At 44.2% G+C, this 18557-nt stretch overlaps 1 protein-coding gene across 1 annotated transcript in view; it reads right to left on the bottom strand.

Moving 5' to 3' along the window:
- Positions 1 to 6830: 6830 nt before the first annotated feature.
- The window catches only part of LOC143106190 (major histocompatibility complex class I-related protein 1-like), a 29650-nt gene continuing 17923 nt past the window's right edge, over positions 6831 to 18557 (bottom strand). The window contains exons 4-8 of the mRNA XM_076270405.1: positions 11786 to 12073; positions 11421 to 11543; positions 8814 to 8861; positions 8532 to 8561; positions 6831 to 7013 (exon numbers count right to left, since the gene is read on the bottom strand). Coding sequence (XP_076126520.1) covers positions 6955 to 7013; positions 8532 to 8561; positions 8814 to 8861; positions 11421 to 11543; positions 11786 to 12073 — 548 coding nt within the window. The 3' untranslated portion in view covers positions 6831 to 6954. The remainder of the gene's footprint in view (positions 7014 to 8531; positions 8562 to 8813; positions 8862 to 11420; positions 11544 to 11785; positions 12074 to 18557) is intronic.

The following is an 18557-nucleotide window of genomic DNA, read 5'->3' as shown; positions in this document are numbered from 1 at the left end:
CAGACAGCAGAGGGGGCACTATGCGGGCAGACAGCAGAGGGGGCACTATGCGGGCAGACAGCAGAGGCGGCACTATGCGGGCAGACAGCAGAGGCGGCACTATGCGGGCAGACAGCAGAGGGGGAGGTGTCCTGCTGGTTATCATCCTGCTGGTGCAGCATGGGAGAGGTGGAGGTGTCCTGCTGCTGGGGGAGGTGTCCTGCTGGTTATCATCTTGCTGGTGTTGTATGGGAGAGGTGGAGGTGTCCTGCTGGTGTAGCATGGGAGAGGTGGAGGTGTCCTGCTGGTGTAGCATGGGAGAGGTGGAGGTGTCCCACGTTTGATATTCCTGAGCGTTTGATATTCTTGACCGTGATGGTCCATTTGGCGTGCTGCCTGCGTAGGGGCACTGGACCAGAGAACCAGAGGGCATGGTGGTCCGAGACAGACAGGGAACCAGATGGCGTGGGGCTATGCACATGTTGTGTGTTAAAGTGTGGGGCTATGCACATGTTGTGTGTTAAAGTGTGGGGCTATGCACTTGTTGTGTGTTAAAGTGTGGGGCTATGCACATGTTGTGTAATGTTAAAGTGTGGGGCTATGTACATGTTGTGTGTTAAAGTGTGGGGCTATGTACATGTTGTGTGTTAAAGTGTGGGGCTATGCACATGTTGTGTGGTGTTAAAGTGTCAAGGTCATCTCCCGGCGCCCTTCCGATTTCTCCCGGAAAACTCCCGGAATTTGCATGACCATCAAACTTCATTTGAAAATCACGTCCATTGATGTTTTCTGTTAGTCTGACATTTTCCGGGATGCCATATTGGGTATGATATTCACCCTACACATAGCCTATACAATGACTTACTTTGATTTCAACCTTTTTGTCATAAAATCTGGAAACCCAAAACCCAAAGGCTAGTTGAATAGCCTTTGTGAAATTGTTAGAAGAAATTTTGTGATTAACACATCACATTATAACTGTTATTGAGTGTTGTTGATACACAGTAGGCAAATTGTGTCCTCGGAACAGAATCTTTGGAGTTTTGGAGTTTTGGAGGAAGGCTGCAGGCAGCAGGTGGATACATAACTGGCATGCGTATCCCTTTCGGTAAAAGCAACGGCCGAAATGCAGATGCAAGGAGTGTATGAAACATGTTAAATATGCAAACACTGACCCCCCCAAAAAAGAAAAAAACAAATTAAAAGCTAAATGTTGGCAGGTATGAGCGGCCCAATAACAGCTCTTCCAATTGGTTCATTTTCCTTACTGACACTGGGCTGATCCAATAGCAGCTCTTACTGACACTGGGCTGATCCAATAGCAGCTCTTACTGACACTGGGCTGATCCAATAACAGCTCTTAATGACACTGGGCTGATCCAATAACAGCTCTTACTGACACTGGGCTGATCCAATAGCAGCTCTTGTCAGGCCCCATCACTCCCATTGTGGCTCAGAGCCAGGATTCTGTGAGCGTATGATATGAAAATGTTTAATAGAAGTAGCTCACATGTTAAAAATGCAGTGGGTGCCAGTAGTGCCACTTGTGCAAAAATAACACCAATTTAGAAGCTTCAAAAATCTACAATATTGCTAGTTGCTTGTAGAAGCTTCAAAAATCTACAATATTGCTAGTTGTTTGTAGAAGCTTCAAAAGGTACAGTATTGCTAGTTGCTTGTAGAAGCTTCAAAAGGTACAGTATTGCTAGTTGCTTGTAGAAGCTTCAAAAATCTACAATATTGCTAGTTGCTTGTAGAAGCTTCAAAAGGTACAGTATTGCTAGTTGCTTGTAGAAGCTTCAAAAATCTACAATATTGCTAGTTGCTTGTGTTTCTCCCTATTGCACCACGTTGGTGCTTCATATCTTGCATGCTATACTGTATCTGTCTGAGGCTATTTGTGTCTGTGGTTCACATGCTGGCCTCTCACCACTGACCACATTCAGTTTCCCACTGAACAAGAGGCCGTGGTGTTCTCAGCTGTTCCACTGAACAAGAGGCCGTGGTGTTCTGCTCTCAGCGTGCAAGAGGCTGCAGTGTTCTCTGGGTGCAGTCTGTGTCATGTGCTGCAGTGTTCTCTGGGTGCAGTCTGTGTCATGTGCTGCAGTGTTCTCTGGGTGCAGTCTGTGTTATTCATTTGTCTTAGTCTTTTCTAGCTGGTTGTGCATCTGTCTAAACATGCACATGCAGTAGAATAGCAGGGTTCTGCAGAACTGCGTCTTAACATGCACACCAGAAAACTAGAATACACACACACATACACACACACAGAGGACCCTGCACACCAGGGCTAGACAGGCAGCAGCACAAGAGCCATACCGGAGGGTTGTAACCGGAGGGTTGCCGGTTTGAGCCCCGACCAGTAGGCCACAGCTGAAGTGCCCTTGAGCAAGGCACCTAACCCCTCACTGCTCCCCGAGCGCCGCTGTTCTTGCAGGCAGCTCACTGCGCCGGGATTAGTGTGTGCTTCACCTCACTGTGTGTTCACTATGTGCTGTGTGTGTTTCACTAATTCACGGATTGGGTTAAATGCAGAGACCAGATTTCCCTCACGGGATCAAAAGAGTATATATCCTTATACTTATATAGGGATCAAAAGAGTATATATACTTATACTTATATTTATGAGAGATGACAATGTCACTGTAGTCACATTTACAGTTTCTGAGAATGATGTAGCCTACGTGACCTGTCAGGAAGCATATGTGAATGTACTTGCAGCTACGTGCAAACCAAAAGCATATATATGTGACATTGGTCAGGCAGTCAGCCAGAGTAAGACCCGGACCACAAGATCCGTACACTTTATGGGGCAACAGGCTACGTATAAACCAAAAGCATACGTGACAAACAGGCTACATGTAAACCAAAAGCATATGTGACAGCCAGTCAAAGTAGGCAGGAGACACGGAGGGGACCAGTTACACCAGTGGCTTTCCTGTGTAGAGAGAGTTTGTTTCAGTCACTGAAAGTTTTTCTATAATTTTATGTGGAGGAGAAATGTCCCGAGCAGTAATAGGCCTACTCAAACTAGAAATGCAATTCCAAGGAATAACCATGAAAAGGCAAAACGTGATGTTAAATAATATAATAGTTAAAACAGCTGCACCGTTACGGCCAAAATGATAAACACCATTATTTTGATCAATATTGAGATCACAATTATTTATCACGATTATTCATTAATTTTAGTGACAATTTTTTCCCCCCTAAACATATTGGACTTGCTATTGTAACCTGCGTTGTTCAGCCCTGCACACGCCCTGACTCGATCCCGCGAAACAGCACCTCGGATCGGGAGTCGAGCGTGCTGACAATCGAGCTAAAAGCCCAGGCTACTAGCTTTCATGCCAGCAGCACCATTGAGGCGTCGGGGAGTGAGGTTTACCAACATTCCACACGTACAGCTAAGTTGGTATCCGTTACACTCACCCCCCTAAATCTCACTCCCAATCCAGGTCACTGCCCCAATGTAACCTGCGTTGTGTTGAACCTGTGCGGTTCAGCCCTGCACACGCCCGGACTCGAACCTGTGAAACAGCAGCACTTGGATCGGGAGTCGAGCGCGCTGACAATCAAGCTAAAAGCCCACGTTACTAGTTTTCATGCCAGCAGCACTCTTGAGGCGTCTGGGAGTGAGACCCCCCCCCAAAGGGGTAGGAGATGGGCATCTGTGCGTAGAGTGTGGGACGATGTGTATGGGGTTTTTAATTAACACGATAGCCAGTTAACATCATAGCCAGTTAACACGATAGCCAGTTAACATCATAGCCAGTTAGCATAATAGCCAGTTAGCATGATAGCCAGTTAACATGATAGCCAGTTAGCATGATAGCCAGTTAACACGATAGCCAGTTAACATGATAGCCAGTTAGCATGATAGCCAATTAACATGATAACCAGTTAACACGATAGCCAGTTAACACGATAGCCAGTTAGCATGATAGCCAATTAACATGATAACCAGTTAATGATAGCCAGTTAATGATAGCCAGTTAGCATAATAGCCAGTTAGCATAATAGCCAGATACCTATAACAGGGGCACATGGGGCTCATCTCTCTACAATCAACACACTGGTGGTCATGATCAAGGGCGTAGCAAGAGATCCTGGGCCCTGTGCATAGGCAGTCCTGATGGGCCTCCATGAATAATAATAATCGCACCAATGTACACATCTGAATCTGTAGACCTCTCATTGAAAAATAAAAACTTACTCAACCAAATAGTAAAGTGGTCTAGCAGACTGATTGGTGAGCCACAGCTCAACGTGGAGACCTTGTACACAAAACAGTTACAGTGCATCACTGGTTCAATTTTAAACGACAGTTCCCATCCATTGCACACAGAGTTTCTGCTTCTCCCTTCTGGCCGTAGGTTCACAATCCCTAGGTGTAAAACAAAAAGACACAAAAACAGTGTTGTCCCAGCAGCCATTACACTAAGGAACAAGTCATAGTTATGCTTTGCACAGGTGTTTATTTATTGTTGCTTTTATGTATTTCTTATTTCTCTATATATATTTTAACCTTTATCTATGTGTTACAACTTAAACAAGTTTTCTTTTTACTTTGCTGTTTTATTTTGTTTTTATTTTTCTGTCTTTTTTCTTTTTACTATCCGTATTTTAGTTCACATCAATATTTAAGTATAGTCTGGACCTGTAAGTTGAATGATGTGTGATATGTGCCTCTTTTGTTCCCCATGTGTGTGTGTGTATGAGGACTCTACGGCAAACAAAATCTACCTCTGGGTACAAATAAAGTAACTTAAACTTGAACTTGAACTAGGTGATAGGTTAATAACTATTAATTGTAATGTAGGTTAATAATCTGTGATGTGTGCTTATTAACACACACATTTCAAACCTCCTCTCCCAACATTCTCTAACCTACTTTACTGTGGTTACTAAGTTTAAGCTCACACAGGATTAGCTGATTCCAAGTTAAATTCGGGTTAAACCCTACTCTGATTTCGAGTTTTAATGGTGGACGCATTTCAGGATCTTGGGGGGATATGTTTTTATGATTGTTGCGGCTAAATAAAAGTCTTTTGTATTATAATTACTAGTAAGATATCTCGCACAGTGTCCATTCCGCATGCAATTATTCATTAGAACACTACAGAACACAACGTTTCGGTCTCAGACCTTCATAATTACCACCAAAAAACTTTGGAAATGTAAAGTCAATTTTAAAAGTTATAAAATGCAAATAATGTTGCAATATATCGTCTTGTGGAAATCTGAGATCTGATTCTTCCATCATCTCATCCACTGTATTAATGAAATGAAATCAATCAATTGTCGCGAATAGAACATTACAACGAGGAGCAAAAATTAGGCTATAGGCTATTGATCGCTGCACTTCACCCCAACTATATAGCCATGGCAAACGAGGATGAGCAGAGAGACATCTCCACGGCGTTTTACGGTCATGTAATTCCACTCATTTCCCATGGCACCATGTGTACTCCAGCCTTTACTAATCAACATAAGGCTACATCCCCTGATATTTGGTCTGCCTAAACATTACAAATATACACTAAGGCAAAATGCATTTGTGTGGTGTAGGCACGTAATTCACAACTGACTTTAATGCCTGTGAAACACTTTGATGTGTCAAATAGTGGAGCAGACGTTTTGCAATAATATTAGTAAGTAATAACATTATTTTTATAATATTACCGTTTCTATTCAGCTCTATAAACTGTCAAATGGTTTGGGATAACAACATGCGCATTCGCAATGTAATCTAGTAGCGAGATGGCCCGGCAGTGTGCATGATGCACGCATTTTCAACAACAGCCTACGAACCACACCACAAAGGGTAAGCAACATAATAGTCACCCGTGCAGTCCTCCACAATTTTAGCAATCGACTGGGATGAGCCCCGTTTCCCTCAGCCACAAGGCCTTGGAGGACTTTCATAGGCTACTTCTGGCCTGATGCTGCTGATCTAGCAGGCAGGCAGTGCATTTCGCCAAGCCATTATTGCTAACCATTACCGTTGACTGCATACAAAGGAATTTACCTTTTATGTTTCATATAGTATGATCTACTGTGCGTTAATTTATTTTACTGACAAATAATCTGTTTTTTTGTCGATTTTAGTTAGGCATTTGCCTATTTAAGCAACTCCTATTTTGTAGCCTTTATTGTAGGCTACTGTATCTGGTGTAATACGACTAAATGTAGTAGACGTTATTATTAATAATACAAATAATTCTAGCCAACAGTGTGTGTAGGTTGTCGTGTCGGTTATAATGCTGTGAATTTCCTTGAAGACACAGCAATTGAGATCAAGGTAAAACGCAGGAGCAGATTAAACCACAGGTACATGACACAGCAATGGAGCTTAAGACGTCACATGACTTCTTGCTTCACTGGCAAGTTTAAAACTGTGTTAAACTGTAAAAAGTGGCTAAGCTAGTGACAGAGCAATTGTCCCCATGGATTTTGTGTTCTAGTTTGTGCTCACCTATCTTTGAAAATAAATCTGTTAACTATTGTTTCCCCTCATTTTTTTTGATCTCCTTCTCCTGTCTTTCCTTTCTGTTTTTGGTGACCTGTTTTAGCTTTCTTGGAGAAAGACACTTGAACAGCAGCAGAGTTTGCGCTCCACCACCACACTGATGCTCAACTGAACTAACATCGACAACATGCGTGCAGATGGACTAAACCATTTGGCGTATTAGAAAGGGGTGGGTGAGACCTTAGTCATCACTTTTTTTGTATACAAAATGTAGTCAGTCAATCAACCAAGTTATTCAGCCATTTACATTTCTTCTGACATTTATTATTAAATTTAATAAGGAAATTAAAATATCCAAGTAAAATAAAATATATTCCAGACTTTTCAAGGGCCCTCCCTCCCCCTGGGGCCCTAATCAGAAGTGGTTTTACCCCCAGTCCGACACCCCTGGTCAGGATTATTACATCAAAGTGGTTACTAGGCTGGGTCTCCATTATAATAGTTCATAGAGAGGAAGTGGCTAATGGTGTTGTGACTTCAACTGCCTCTGAATCATCTGCGCCTGCAAAAGAGAGAAGTGCCACCAGTCCAGTTAGAGCAGCGGTGACCTTGTCATGGTTTAAGACTTAGTTCTGTCCACATTTATCTGTAAAATGCAGAGCAGCGGTGACCTTGTCATGGTTTAAGACTTAGTTCTGACCACATTTCTCTGTAAAATGCACTATATGTTAGAGCAGCAGTGACCTTGTCATGGTTTAAGACTTAGTTCTGTCCACATTTATCTGTAAAATGCACTAAATGTTAGAGCAGCGGTGACCTTGTCATGGTTTAAGACTTAGTTCTGTCCACATTTATCTGTAAAATGCACTAAATGTTAGAGCAGCGGTGACCTTGTCATGGTTTAAGACTTAGTTCTGTCCACATTTATCTGTAAAATGCACTAAATGTTAGAGCAGCGGTGACCTTGTCATGGTTTAAGACTTAGTTCTGTCCACATTTATCTGTAAAATGCACTAAATGTTAGAGCAGCGGTGACCTTGTCATGGTTTAAGACTTAGTTCTGTCCACATTTATCTGTAAAATGCACTAAATGTTAGAGCAGCGGTGACCTTGTCATGGTTTAAGACTTAGTTCTGTCCACATTTATCTGTAAAATGCACTAAATGTTAGAGCAGCGGTGACCTTGTCATGGTTTAAGACTTAGTTCTGTCCACATTTATCTGTAAAATGCACTAAATGTTAGAGCAGCGGTGACCTTGTCATGGTTTAAGACTTAGTTCTGACCACATTTATCTGTAAACTGCACTATATGCCAAAGCCCAAGAGCAGTTGGACACATGGGTCTAATTCACTCAGCCACACTGAAGAGCAGTTGGACATGGTCTAATTCACTCAGCCACACTGAAGTATTGTAGCTACTCAAACTAAAACGTGTACTTAGAAGATAAACTCAAACTCAAACTCTTCTGATCAAAAACAAATTCTGAGAACATGAAACCAAGAGGTCGGAGAATGGCAGATATTGAGCGCAGGATGATCTACACACACTTGGCTAACCACAGGGCACAACCTCTGGAACTGTGAAACAAGTTTACATCAGCTAAACTGTGTGTTTAATTGGTGTTTACATCAGCTAAACTGTGTGTTTAATTCGCCTTATGCACCCGGTGGTCATTACGAGGGTACACTTCAGTGAGTTTTTTTAGCAGTTTGCAAACGGAGTGCATTACCACCACCATCTGCTGGACTGAGGTGTAATGGCAAGTGTACCCCTCAGCCTCGTAATGGCCGCCAGGTGAATAAGGCGAATTGGTGTAATGACTGCAGTGTGCTGTTGAGGGAGGTGGAGTGGATGTGTTCTCTTTGAGGGAGGTGGAGTGGATGTGCTCTCTCTTTGAGGGAGGTGGAGTGTGTTCTCTTTGAGGAAGGTGGAGTGGATGTGTTCTCTTTGAGGGAGGTGGAGTGGATGTGTTCTCTTTGAGGGAGGTGGAGTGGATGTGTTCTCTTTGAGGGAGGTGGAGTGGATGTGTTCTCTCTTTGAGGGAGGTGGAGTAGATGTGGAGTGGAGTGGCATACTCACTTGAAGCAGCTCTTATCTGGGAGTCCTCATCTGGAAAACAGAGACACATTCCAGTCACAAAAGAGATCTGATGCTGTAGGATACTGAAAACAGCATCTCTAAGACACCTTCTCTATATGAGAAAAGAGATCTGTTGCTGTGATACTGAACACAGCATCTCTAAGACACCTTCTCTATATGAGAAAAGAGATCTGATGCTGTAGGATACTGAACGCAGCATCTCTAAGACTACATGAGGGAGGGAGACAGACAGTGGCGGGTAAATATTATAAACATACTCACTTGAGGCAGCTGTGTAGCTAGTGGACAGAGTAGCCTGGGAGCCCTGATCTGGAACACAGTGACACATTCCAGTCAGAAAAGAGATCTGATGCTGCGATACTGAACTCTACTAAACTCTACTGAAGACTATATGAGGGAGAAACACAGACAGTGACACGTACATATTAGCCTATACATTCCATACATATTAGCCTATACATTCCGTACATATTAGCCTATACATTCCCATGCAGTTGCAGACTTTTGGTGGGAAGTGGCAGTGGATTGTACCTAATGGCCTGCTAGTTGAGTGGGCAGTGTATTGTAGCTAATGGCCTGCTAGTTGAGTGGAGTGGGCAGTGGGGCAGTGTATTGTAGCTAATGGCCTGCTAGTTGAGTAGAGTGGGCAGTGGATTGTAGCTAATGTCTACAGTATAGGAGGCGGCAGTGGCTCAGGATGTAGAGGAGTCGTCCAGCAGCTGGAATGTTGTCGGTTCCAGCCCAACTCGTCCTGACCTTGTTGAAGTGTCTCTTGAATTTCCCCTGGGGATCAATGAAGTATCTATCTATCTATCTATCTATCTTTAGCAGGACACCTAACCCCAGTGCTCCTGATGAGGACACTTAACCCCAGTGCTCCTGATGAGGACACTTAACCCCAGTGCTCCAGATGAGCAGGACACGTAACCCCAGTGCCAGATGAGGACACTTAACCCCAGTGCCAGATGAGCAGGTTGGCGCCTTGCATGGCAGCCTCAGCCATCAGTGTGTGAGTGGGTGAATGTGAGGCATGCTAATGTAAAGCACTTTGAGTGCTCCGAGGAGTCGAAAAGCGCTATATAAATCCAGTCCATTTACCATTACCACATAGAACCAAACAATCTGCACAATAAAAACCTTCAGACAGGGTATGACCTACAACATAACCAGCACCTAGCAATGAGTATGACCTTCAGGATAGATACCACCTAGCAATGAGTATGACCTTCAACATAACCACCACCTAGCAATGAGTATGACCTTCAGGATAGATACCACCTAGCAATGAGTATGACCTTCAACATAACCACCACCTAGCAATGAGTATGACCTTCAACATAACCACCACCTAGCAATGAGTATGACCTTCAACATAACCACCACCTAGCAATGAGTATGACCTTCAGGATAGATACCACCTAGTAATGAGTATGACCTTCAACATAACCAGCACCTAGCAATGAGTATGACCTTCAACATAACCACCACCTAGCAATGAGTATGTCCTTCAACATAACTAGCACCTAGCAATGAGTATGACCTTCAGGATAGATAGCACCTAGGAATGAGTATGACCTTCAACATAACCACCACCTAGCAATGAGTATGACATTCAACAGGATAACTAGCACCTAGCAATGAGTATGACCTTCAGGATAACTAGCACCTAGCAATGAGTATGATCTTCAACATAACTAGCACCTAGCAATGAGTATGACCTTCAACATAACACCTAGCAATGAGTATGACCTTCAACATAACTAGCACCTAGCAATGAGTATGACCTTCAACATAACCAGCACCTAGCAATGAGTATGACCTTCAGGATAGATACCACCTAGCAATGAGTATGACCTTCAACATAACCAGCACCTAGGAATGAGTATGACCTTCAACATAACCACCACCTAGCAATGAGTATGACCTTCAACATAACCAGCACCTAGCAATGAGTATGACCTTCAACATAACCAGCACCTAGCAATGAGTATGACCTTCAGGATAGATAGTACCTAGGAATGAGTATGACCTTTAACATAACCACCACCTAGCAATGAGTATGACATTCAACATAACCACCACCTAGCAATGAGTATGACCTTCAACATAACCAGCACCTAGCAATGAGTATGACCTTCAGGATAACTAGCACCTAGCAATGAGTATGACCTTCAACATAACCAGCACCTAGCAATGAGTATGACCTTCAACATAACCAGCACCTAGCAATGAGTATGACCTTCAGGATAGATACCACCTAGCAATGAGTATGACCTTCAACATAACCAGCACCTAGGAATGAGTATGACCTTCAACATAACCAGCACCTAGGAATGAGTATGACCTTCAACATAACCACCACCTAGCAATGAGTATGACCTTCAACATAACCAGCACCTAGCAATGAGTATGACCTTCAACATAACTAGCACCTAGCAATGAGTATGACCTTCAGGATAACTAGCACCTAGCAATGAGTATGACCTTCAACATAACCAGCACCTAGCAATGAGTATGACCTTCAACATAACCAGCACCTAGCAATGAGTATGACCTTCAGGATAGATACCACCTAGCAATGAGTATGACCTTCAACATAACCAGCACCTAGGAATGAGTATGACCTTCAACATAACCAGCACCTAGGAATGAGTATGACCTTCAACATAACCAGCACCTAGCAATGAGTATGACCTTCAACATAACCAGCACCTAGCAATGAGTATGACCTTCAACATAACTAGCACCTAGCAATGATGACTTGCAAACAAACAAACAAACAAACAAACAAACCTACCAGGACATTGGTGTCTAAAGGACTCTAAACTAAAACATGTGATGGCTGCTTTATGATCACAGCTGTTTTACCTGAATACTTCCTCCTCCACCTGATAAAGACCCCGATACCGACTCCAACCAGGCAGCACACAGCCAACACAGCCCCCAGTGCAGAGGACGCAATGAGCGGTGTTCCAGAGTCCCCATCACGCTCTGCCAACAAAGCAAATCAGGAACACTGAACGGGTTTCAACTCACTTTAAAGCATATCCAATACCCAACTCACTTTACAGCATATTCCTACTAAGCCAGTCTATTCAATACCCAACTCACTTTAAAGCACATTCCTACTAAGCCAGTCTATTCAATACCTAGATCAATGGAGTCAAGAGGCACTATATAAAAATACCATTACACCATAACAGAGCTAATGTCATCTCAAAACCCTGTTTTACCCAAATCAAAGTCCAGCTTGTTGTCCAGGCTGAGGTGTTCAGCTGTGCAGGTGTAGTGGTGATGCTGTAGTTCCTCTGCGCTGACCTCCAGGCTCTTCCTCATCTGGTACGTCTCATCTCCATTAGGTAGCAGCTCCCCCCCAGTGATCTGGTGGTCAGACACAGGCTGGCCGTCTCTGAGCAGGGTCAGATTGATGTGACGGGGGTAGAAACCAGTGGCCAGACAGGTCACTTTGGCCCCTCCAGAGTCTGGGAGTGTCCTCTGGAGGAGCCTGACTCTGGGCTTCACTGTGGGGGTGGGATATTATTATTTTCTTTTTTGAGTTGTGTTTTTATTTGTAAAAAATATAGGGATGAACCTAACCAATGTTATGAAACAGCATGGCAATAACGTCAATAGAACCTAACCAATGTTATGAAACAGCATGGCAATAACATCAATAGAACCTAACCAATGTTATGAAACAGCATGGCAATGACGTCAATAGAACCTAACCAATGTTATGAAACAGCATGGCAATAACGTCAATAGAACCTAACCAATGTTATGAAACAGCATGGCAATAACGTCAATAGAACCTAACCAATGTTATGAATCAGCATGGCAATAACGTCAATAGATATCCAAGATGGTGGCGCGTGCACACGCAGCGACCTCTCTCTGTCCCAACCGTACGGTGTTTTGTTCGTTTAAAAAGTGTTTGTCCGAAAGTTTTACGTGTTCGTCTCGTCTTACTACGTCGTACTACAAGTACAGCAGACAGTTTTTAATTGACATCTGCAAAAGCAAGTTTTGCAGAGTTCTGGACTTTGCAACAGAGACGCTAAAGGAACTCGGACTACTCCGGCCTGCAACAACACCGGACTCGCCTGCTACTCCTCCCCCGGAAAGAAAGCGTCGGAAGCGGTGTGCGAGGAAGCAGAAGAGGGGCAAGCGCGGAGGCGTCCGGGCCAGGCTAGCGGCCAGCCCAACTCGCCCAGCCATACCATCCATTCTCCTGGCAAATGTACGATCACTGGACAACAAAATGGACCACATACGACTGCTGAGATCAACGAACCGGACAGTGAGTAACTGCTGTGTGCTCGTCTTCACTGAGACTTGGTTAAATGACAACATTCCGGTCTCTGCTGTACAACTGGAGCAGCTAGCATGCTATCGAGCAGACAGGGCCATTGTAAAGGGAGGTAAATCACGAGGAGGAGGAATCTGTGTTTACATCCGTGATGAATGGTGCCGGGACACTGTAGTAGTATGCAAACACTGCTCACCACTGGCAGAGTTTATGATCATAAAGTGCCGTCCTTTTTACCTGCCAAGGGAAATTACTGCGATTCTGCTAGTCGCAGTATACATCCCGCCTACCAACAACAACAGCGATAAGAACGCGGCTCTTAGTGAACTGTACCAGGCTGTCAGTGAACAACAGACGGCACACCCAGACGGTTTCACCATCTTCACTGGAGATTTTAACCATGCTGATCTTAAAACTGTACTTCCAAAGCTACACCAGCATGTTGATTTTCCAACAAGAGGAGATAACATCCTGGACCTGGTCTACACTACACACAAAGGAGCATACAAAGCCACCCCCTCCCCCACATTGGACTTTCTGACCATATCACTGTTATGCTAATGCCCGCATACAGACAAAGGGTAAAAGCGAACAAACCGGTTTGTAAGCAGGTAAAAGTGTGGCCTGAGGGAGCCTCTGATGCTCTCAGGACTGCTTTGACACGACAGACTGGGAAATGTTTAAGCAGGCAGCCACTTACAACAACCAGACAGACATAGAGGAGTATACAGACACTGTAACCTCTTACATCACCAAGTGCATCGATGATGTGACCCACACAAAAGACATCATCACTCGGGCTAACTGGAAGCCATGGCTGACAGGGGATGTCCTCAGGCTGCTGAGGGCCAGAGACAAAGCCTACAGAGCTGGGGATGAAGCTGGCATGAGAACAGCGAGAGCCAACCTGTCCCGTGGCATCAAGGAAGCAAAAAAGGAATACACTCACAAGATAACCACCCACTTCAAAGACAGCAGGAACGCACAAAGCCTATGGCAGGGCATTCAGGCCCTCACGGACTACAAGCCCGCGCCACAGAGCTGTGAGAGCAACATCCCTCTGCTCAACAATCTGAACCGCTTCTTTGCTCGCTTTGAAGCACAAAACAGCACCTGCCCACAGAAGACCCATCCCCCTCTACACAAGCAGCCCCTGTGCCTCTCTGCCGACAGCGTGAAGAGGACACTTGCTGCTATCAACACCCGTAAGGCAACAGGTCCAGACAACATCCCAGGTCGTGCGCTGAAGGACTGCGCAGGGGAGCTTAAGGATGTCTTCACAGACATCTTTAACACTTCCCTGAAGCTAGCCATCGTCCCATCATGTTTCAAAGCTGCCACCATCATACCTGTGCCGAAGAAAACTGCTCCATCCTGCTTCAATGACTACCGCCCTGTGGCACTGACACCCATCATCATGAAGTGCTTTGAGCGGCTTGTCATGTCACATATCAAATCCATTCTCCCCCCCACCCTGGACCCCTTCCAGTTTGCATACCGAGCCAAACGGTCTACAGAGGATGCAATCTGCTCTGCCCTCCACCCAGCCCTCACCCACCTGGAAAAAAGAGACTCATATGTGAGATTGCTGTTTATAGACTTCAGTTCTGCATTCAACACCATAATACCACAACAACTCATCTGCAAACTTGACAAACTGGGACTCAGTACTTACCTCTGCAACTGGCTACTGGACTTCCTCTGTCAGAGGCTACAAGTAGTACGTGTTGGCAACAATATCTCAAGCAGCATCACGCTGAGCACAGGGGCCCCCCAAGGCTGCGTGCTCAGTCCGCTGCACTTCACCCTGCTGACGCATGACTGCACTGCAACCTACAGCAACAATCACATAGTGAAATTTGCTGACGACACAACTCTGGTGGGTCTCATCACCAAGGGCGACGAGACTCAATACAGGTTGGAGGTCGACCATCTGACCACGTGGTGCAGGGACAACAACCTCCTGCTGAACGTCAGCAAGACCAAAGAGATTGTTGTTGACTTCCGGAGAGGTCACACCCAACACCTGCCACTGACCATCGACGGTGCTGTGGTGGAGAGAGCGAGCAGCACCAAATTCCTGGGGGTGCACATCAGTGAAGACCTCTCCTGGACCACCAACACTGCATCACTGGCGAAGATAGCTCAGCGCCGCCTGTACTTCCTGCGGAAACTCAGGCGAGCAAGTGCTCCACCAGCCATCATGACCACATTCTACCGAGGCACCATTGAGAGCATCCTCTCCAGCTGTATCGCTGTGTGGGGCGGAAGCTGCACTGAATACAACAGGAAAGCCCTGCAACGCATAGTGAACACAGCTGGAAGGATTATTGGTGCTTCACTCCCCTCCCTGAAGGACATTTACACCACCCACCTCACCCGCAAGGCGACCAAAATTGTGAGTGATGCAAGTCACCCCGCTCACAATCTGTTTTATCTACTGCCCTCTGGGAAGAGGTACAGAAGCCTGCGCTCCCGCACCACCAGACTCACCAACAGCTTCATACACCAAGCTGTTAGGATGCTGAACTCTCTCCCCCCTCCACCCTCAGCTACATAACACCCTGGACATTGGACCCACAATGGCCGCCTTCAGGGGCGTTTCTAGACTTTAAGGACAACCTGGGCTTAGCCCGGCTGGACCGGATGTAACTGTAAAGATTACCTGAGGATTTTTTTAATATATATACAGTACATAAAAGGTGTTATTATAGTAGACAACAGACTACATTAGACTGCCCAAATTATTTATTATTGAATTACTAGGCACATACACATTTAAGTGTGAGGTTGCATGTAATGTATCATTAAGCAAATGTTCTGCACCTCCTTCTGTTGATCTCCCTTCTCTCTATCACCTGACTGCTCTTTTGTTGTTTGATCTATGCCAGAGATCTACCAAAAAGACAGTAAATTGTTTGATGTTGAAGTTCTGTCTCAGTCTGTTTCTCTGTCTGTTCTTATCACTTACTCTCTTCTTTCATCACTTACTGCTGTCCTTCTCATCATTTGCTATTTTTGCTTATCACTTACACTTCTCTCTTCTCCTCCTCATCACTTGCTGTTGTCCTTCATCACTTACACTTCTCTCTTCTCCTCTGAATAATGGATACCAATGTCCATGCCTGATCCTGACATAGGCTAGGCCTATCTGCTCCTGCTGCTGGCTCCTCCTCCTCTGTTTGTAGCCCATCTTTGCTGCTACCCTCTACAACATTATGGAATCAGATCAGTGTGTGGCAAACCAACAAAAACATACTACAGTACATTGCAGGATACAAATAACTTTTGAGATTGCAATTTTCAGCTCTAATTACAAATGCTTGCTTATGCATAGGGCATTTGCATACATTTCAGTGGACATTTAAACACATTCCCATGGAACATGTTTATCCCCATGAAACTTGGGTTTTTTAATGCTGTTTTATGTTTATGTCATCAGCTTTGTAATCACTTTGATGGTTAAATGGCTCATTACAGGGTGAATGAAAGCTGTCTCAGCCCCCTCTAGATATTTAATGGTTTATAGTTTGCCACTGTTAAAACATCTTCCTTACGAAAAAATCCTACATTGCAGGCCTACTGTGTATCAAAACTGCAATTTTTTGCTATTGTGTTAGAGAGTGTAACATCCTCGTCTGCTCTTCAGAACATCAGTACAAATGTTCAACAACGGGGAAAGCATTAGCCCTTCTGGCTAAATTTATTTATTTAGAGCTGAGTAAATATTGAAGTTGGCTAGTAGATTTCAGACAGAAAATACGGATTGCCTATTGAATGGTGGGTGAATTTCGCCACTTCATTTGTCAGTGACTGGTAGATATTCACATTTCAAAAAGTTAATTTTTGCTCCTGCTTAGTGTTTACCAATGATAGCTTGCTAGCCAGCTAGCGATAGGATAGGTAAACAACTAATAGCTGGCCTTTATGGAGTCGGTCGGACAGGCTTATATTTCAGTTTGCAAACATGAATTCTTACCCTTTGCCTTTCGTTTGAAAAAGCCAAACAGTTTCAATTGTTTTTTGCTGGCCATGTCACGTCTGCTTTCTCAACGTACTGCAACCTATGACGCTGCACCACCCAGTGAGTTGACAGCAGTAACGTTAGTTGAGAGCACAGATCCACTGATCAGACCAGACCGCGATGCGACCCTCTGCCGCTCTCCACCCACCCCCCAGCCCATCTCCGCCCCGCCCGGCCCGTTCTGCTTCTCCTTGTCAGAGTTTAGTGTTCGGGATTCCTTGTTCTAACAGGCTACGAGGGATAGAACGCACAATGAAATAAAAAAGTTAAATAACAATTTTGGCTACCCGGGCTGAGCTCAATTTACCCCGGGCTGAAGCCCCGGTAAAATCGGCAGGCGACGCCCCTGGCCGCCTTGCACTACTCCACTTGCACACTTGTACACTTTGCACACTTTGCAACTTGTTGTTGTTGTCCTGTAAACACAACACTTCTGCTGCTCTTACATAACTTGCACCACTATGCCATTTTCTTTCTTAGGTCAAACAGAACTACCTCAGCCTTTTATTGGCCTGACTTTTATTGACTGTCTATGCACAATTTCAACCAAATTTTGCTGCTCTTATTTATTCATTGTATGTGCCCTCTTTTTACTTATTTTTTGTTTACCTGAATGTTATGTTTGTCTGTGTACTTAAATTGGTAAAATATGTCTTGTCTTCACCGTGGGATAGTGAGAAACGTAATTTCGATCTCTTTGTATGTCTGGAGCATGTGAAGAAATTGACAATAAAGCTGACTTTGACTTTGACTTTGAATAGAACCTAACCAATGTTATGAATCAGCATGGCAATAACGTCAATAGAACCTAACCAATGTTATGAATCAGCATGGCAATAACGTCAATAGAACCTAACCAATGTTATGAATCAGTGTAACCAGGTTAATATTGCATTTTATTTTGGAGGTTGAAATCTCACCAAAACCCTTCAACAGAGTGTATTATTCGTTGTACTATCATTTACTATGTATTTTTATTTTGGGACTTTTATTGTGAAAGCCAGATAAGCTTTCTCGTGTTGATTCCCGTTCTCTCGTCAGTTACCGCTAAACTTGACTGAGAGAGGTACGTATTAATACTGTTCGAATGAAAGTGTGATTTATTTATGTTATTAAGGACTTACAGACAGGAACTTTAATCCATTAGAGTGTAGTGGTGTATCTGTGCGGATTTATGTCTGTATATTTCATTTGTAATATTGAGACACTTTGGGGGAGAGCGAGCTAGTCCAGAAGTTTTCATTGTGTATATAATGCCGCCATTTCATCGTCTTGTGTATTGCATGATTAAGTTGGTTTTCTTTTGTGTTAGGCATTTTATGGATGAACGTGCGTGTGCTCTGCTCCTTTATGTTTCATTATACACCAGGTACGTGTTAATAAGGTGTACTGTACTCCCATACTATCACTGGTTATCTGTATATTCGTTCAGTAAGTGAGTTACCGCTAAACTTGACTGAGAGAGGCATTTTATGTATGAAGGTGCGTGTGCTCTGCTCCTTTATGTTTCATTATACACCAGATGCAGTTTGTGTGAACCAGTGGAACGAATAAACCTGTCAGTGGTCCATGAGTGTCCTGTGTCCAGCTTCACATTGTGCACAACACAATGCAGAGCAGTCGGGGAAGCGCAGGCCAGAGCTTCACCCGTTACAATGGTGCCGTGACCTTT

This window comes from Alosa pseudoharengus, unplaced genomic scaffold (genome assembly GCF_046254945.1).
Source record: "Alosa pseudoharengus isolate Yale_2024_CS ecotype anadromous, Long Island Sound unplaced genomic scaffold, YU_APseudo_1.1 YU_APseudo_1.1_scf_6, whole genome shotgun sequence".
Taxonomy (NCBI): Eukaryota; Metazoa; Chordata; class Actinopteri; order Clupeiformes; family Clupeidae; genus Alosa; species Alosa pseudoharengus.
Note: the sequence above shows the minus strand (reverse complement) of the source record. Positions and strands in the feature narration are given on the sequence as shown.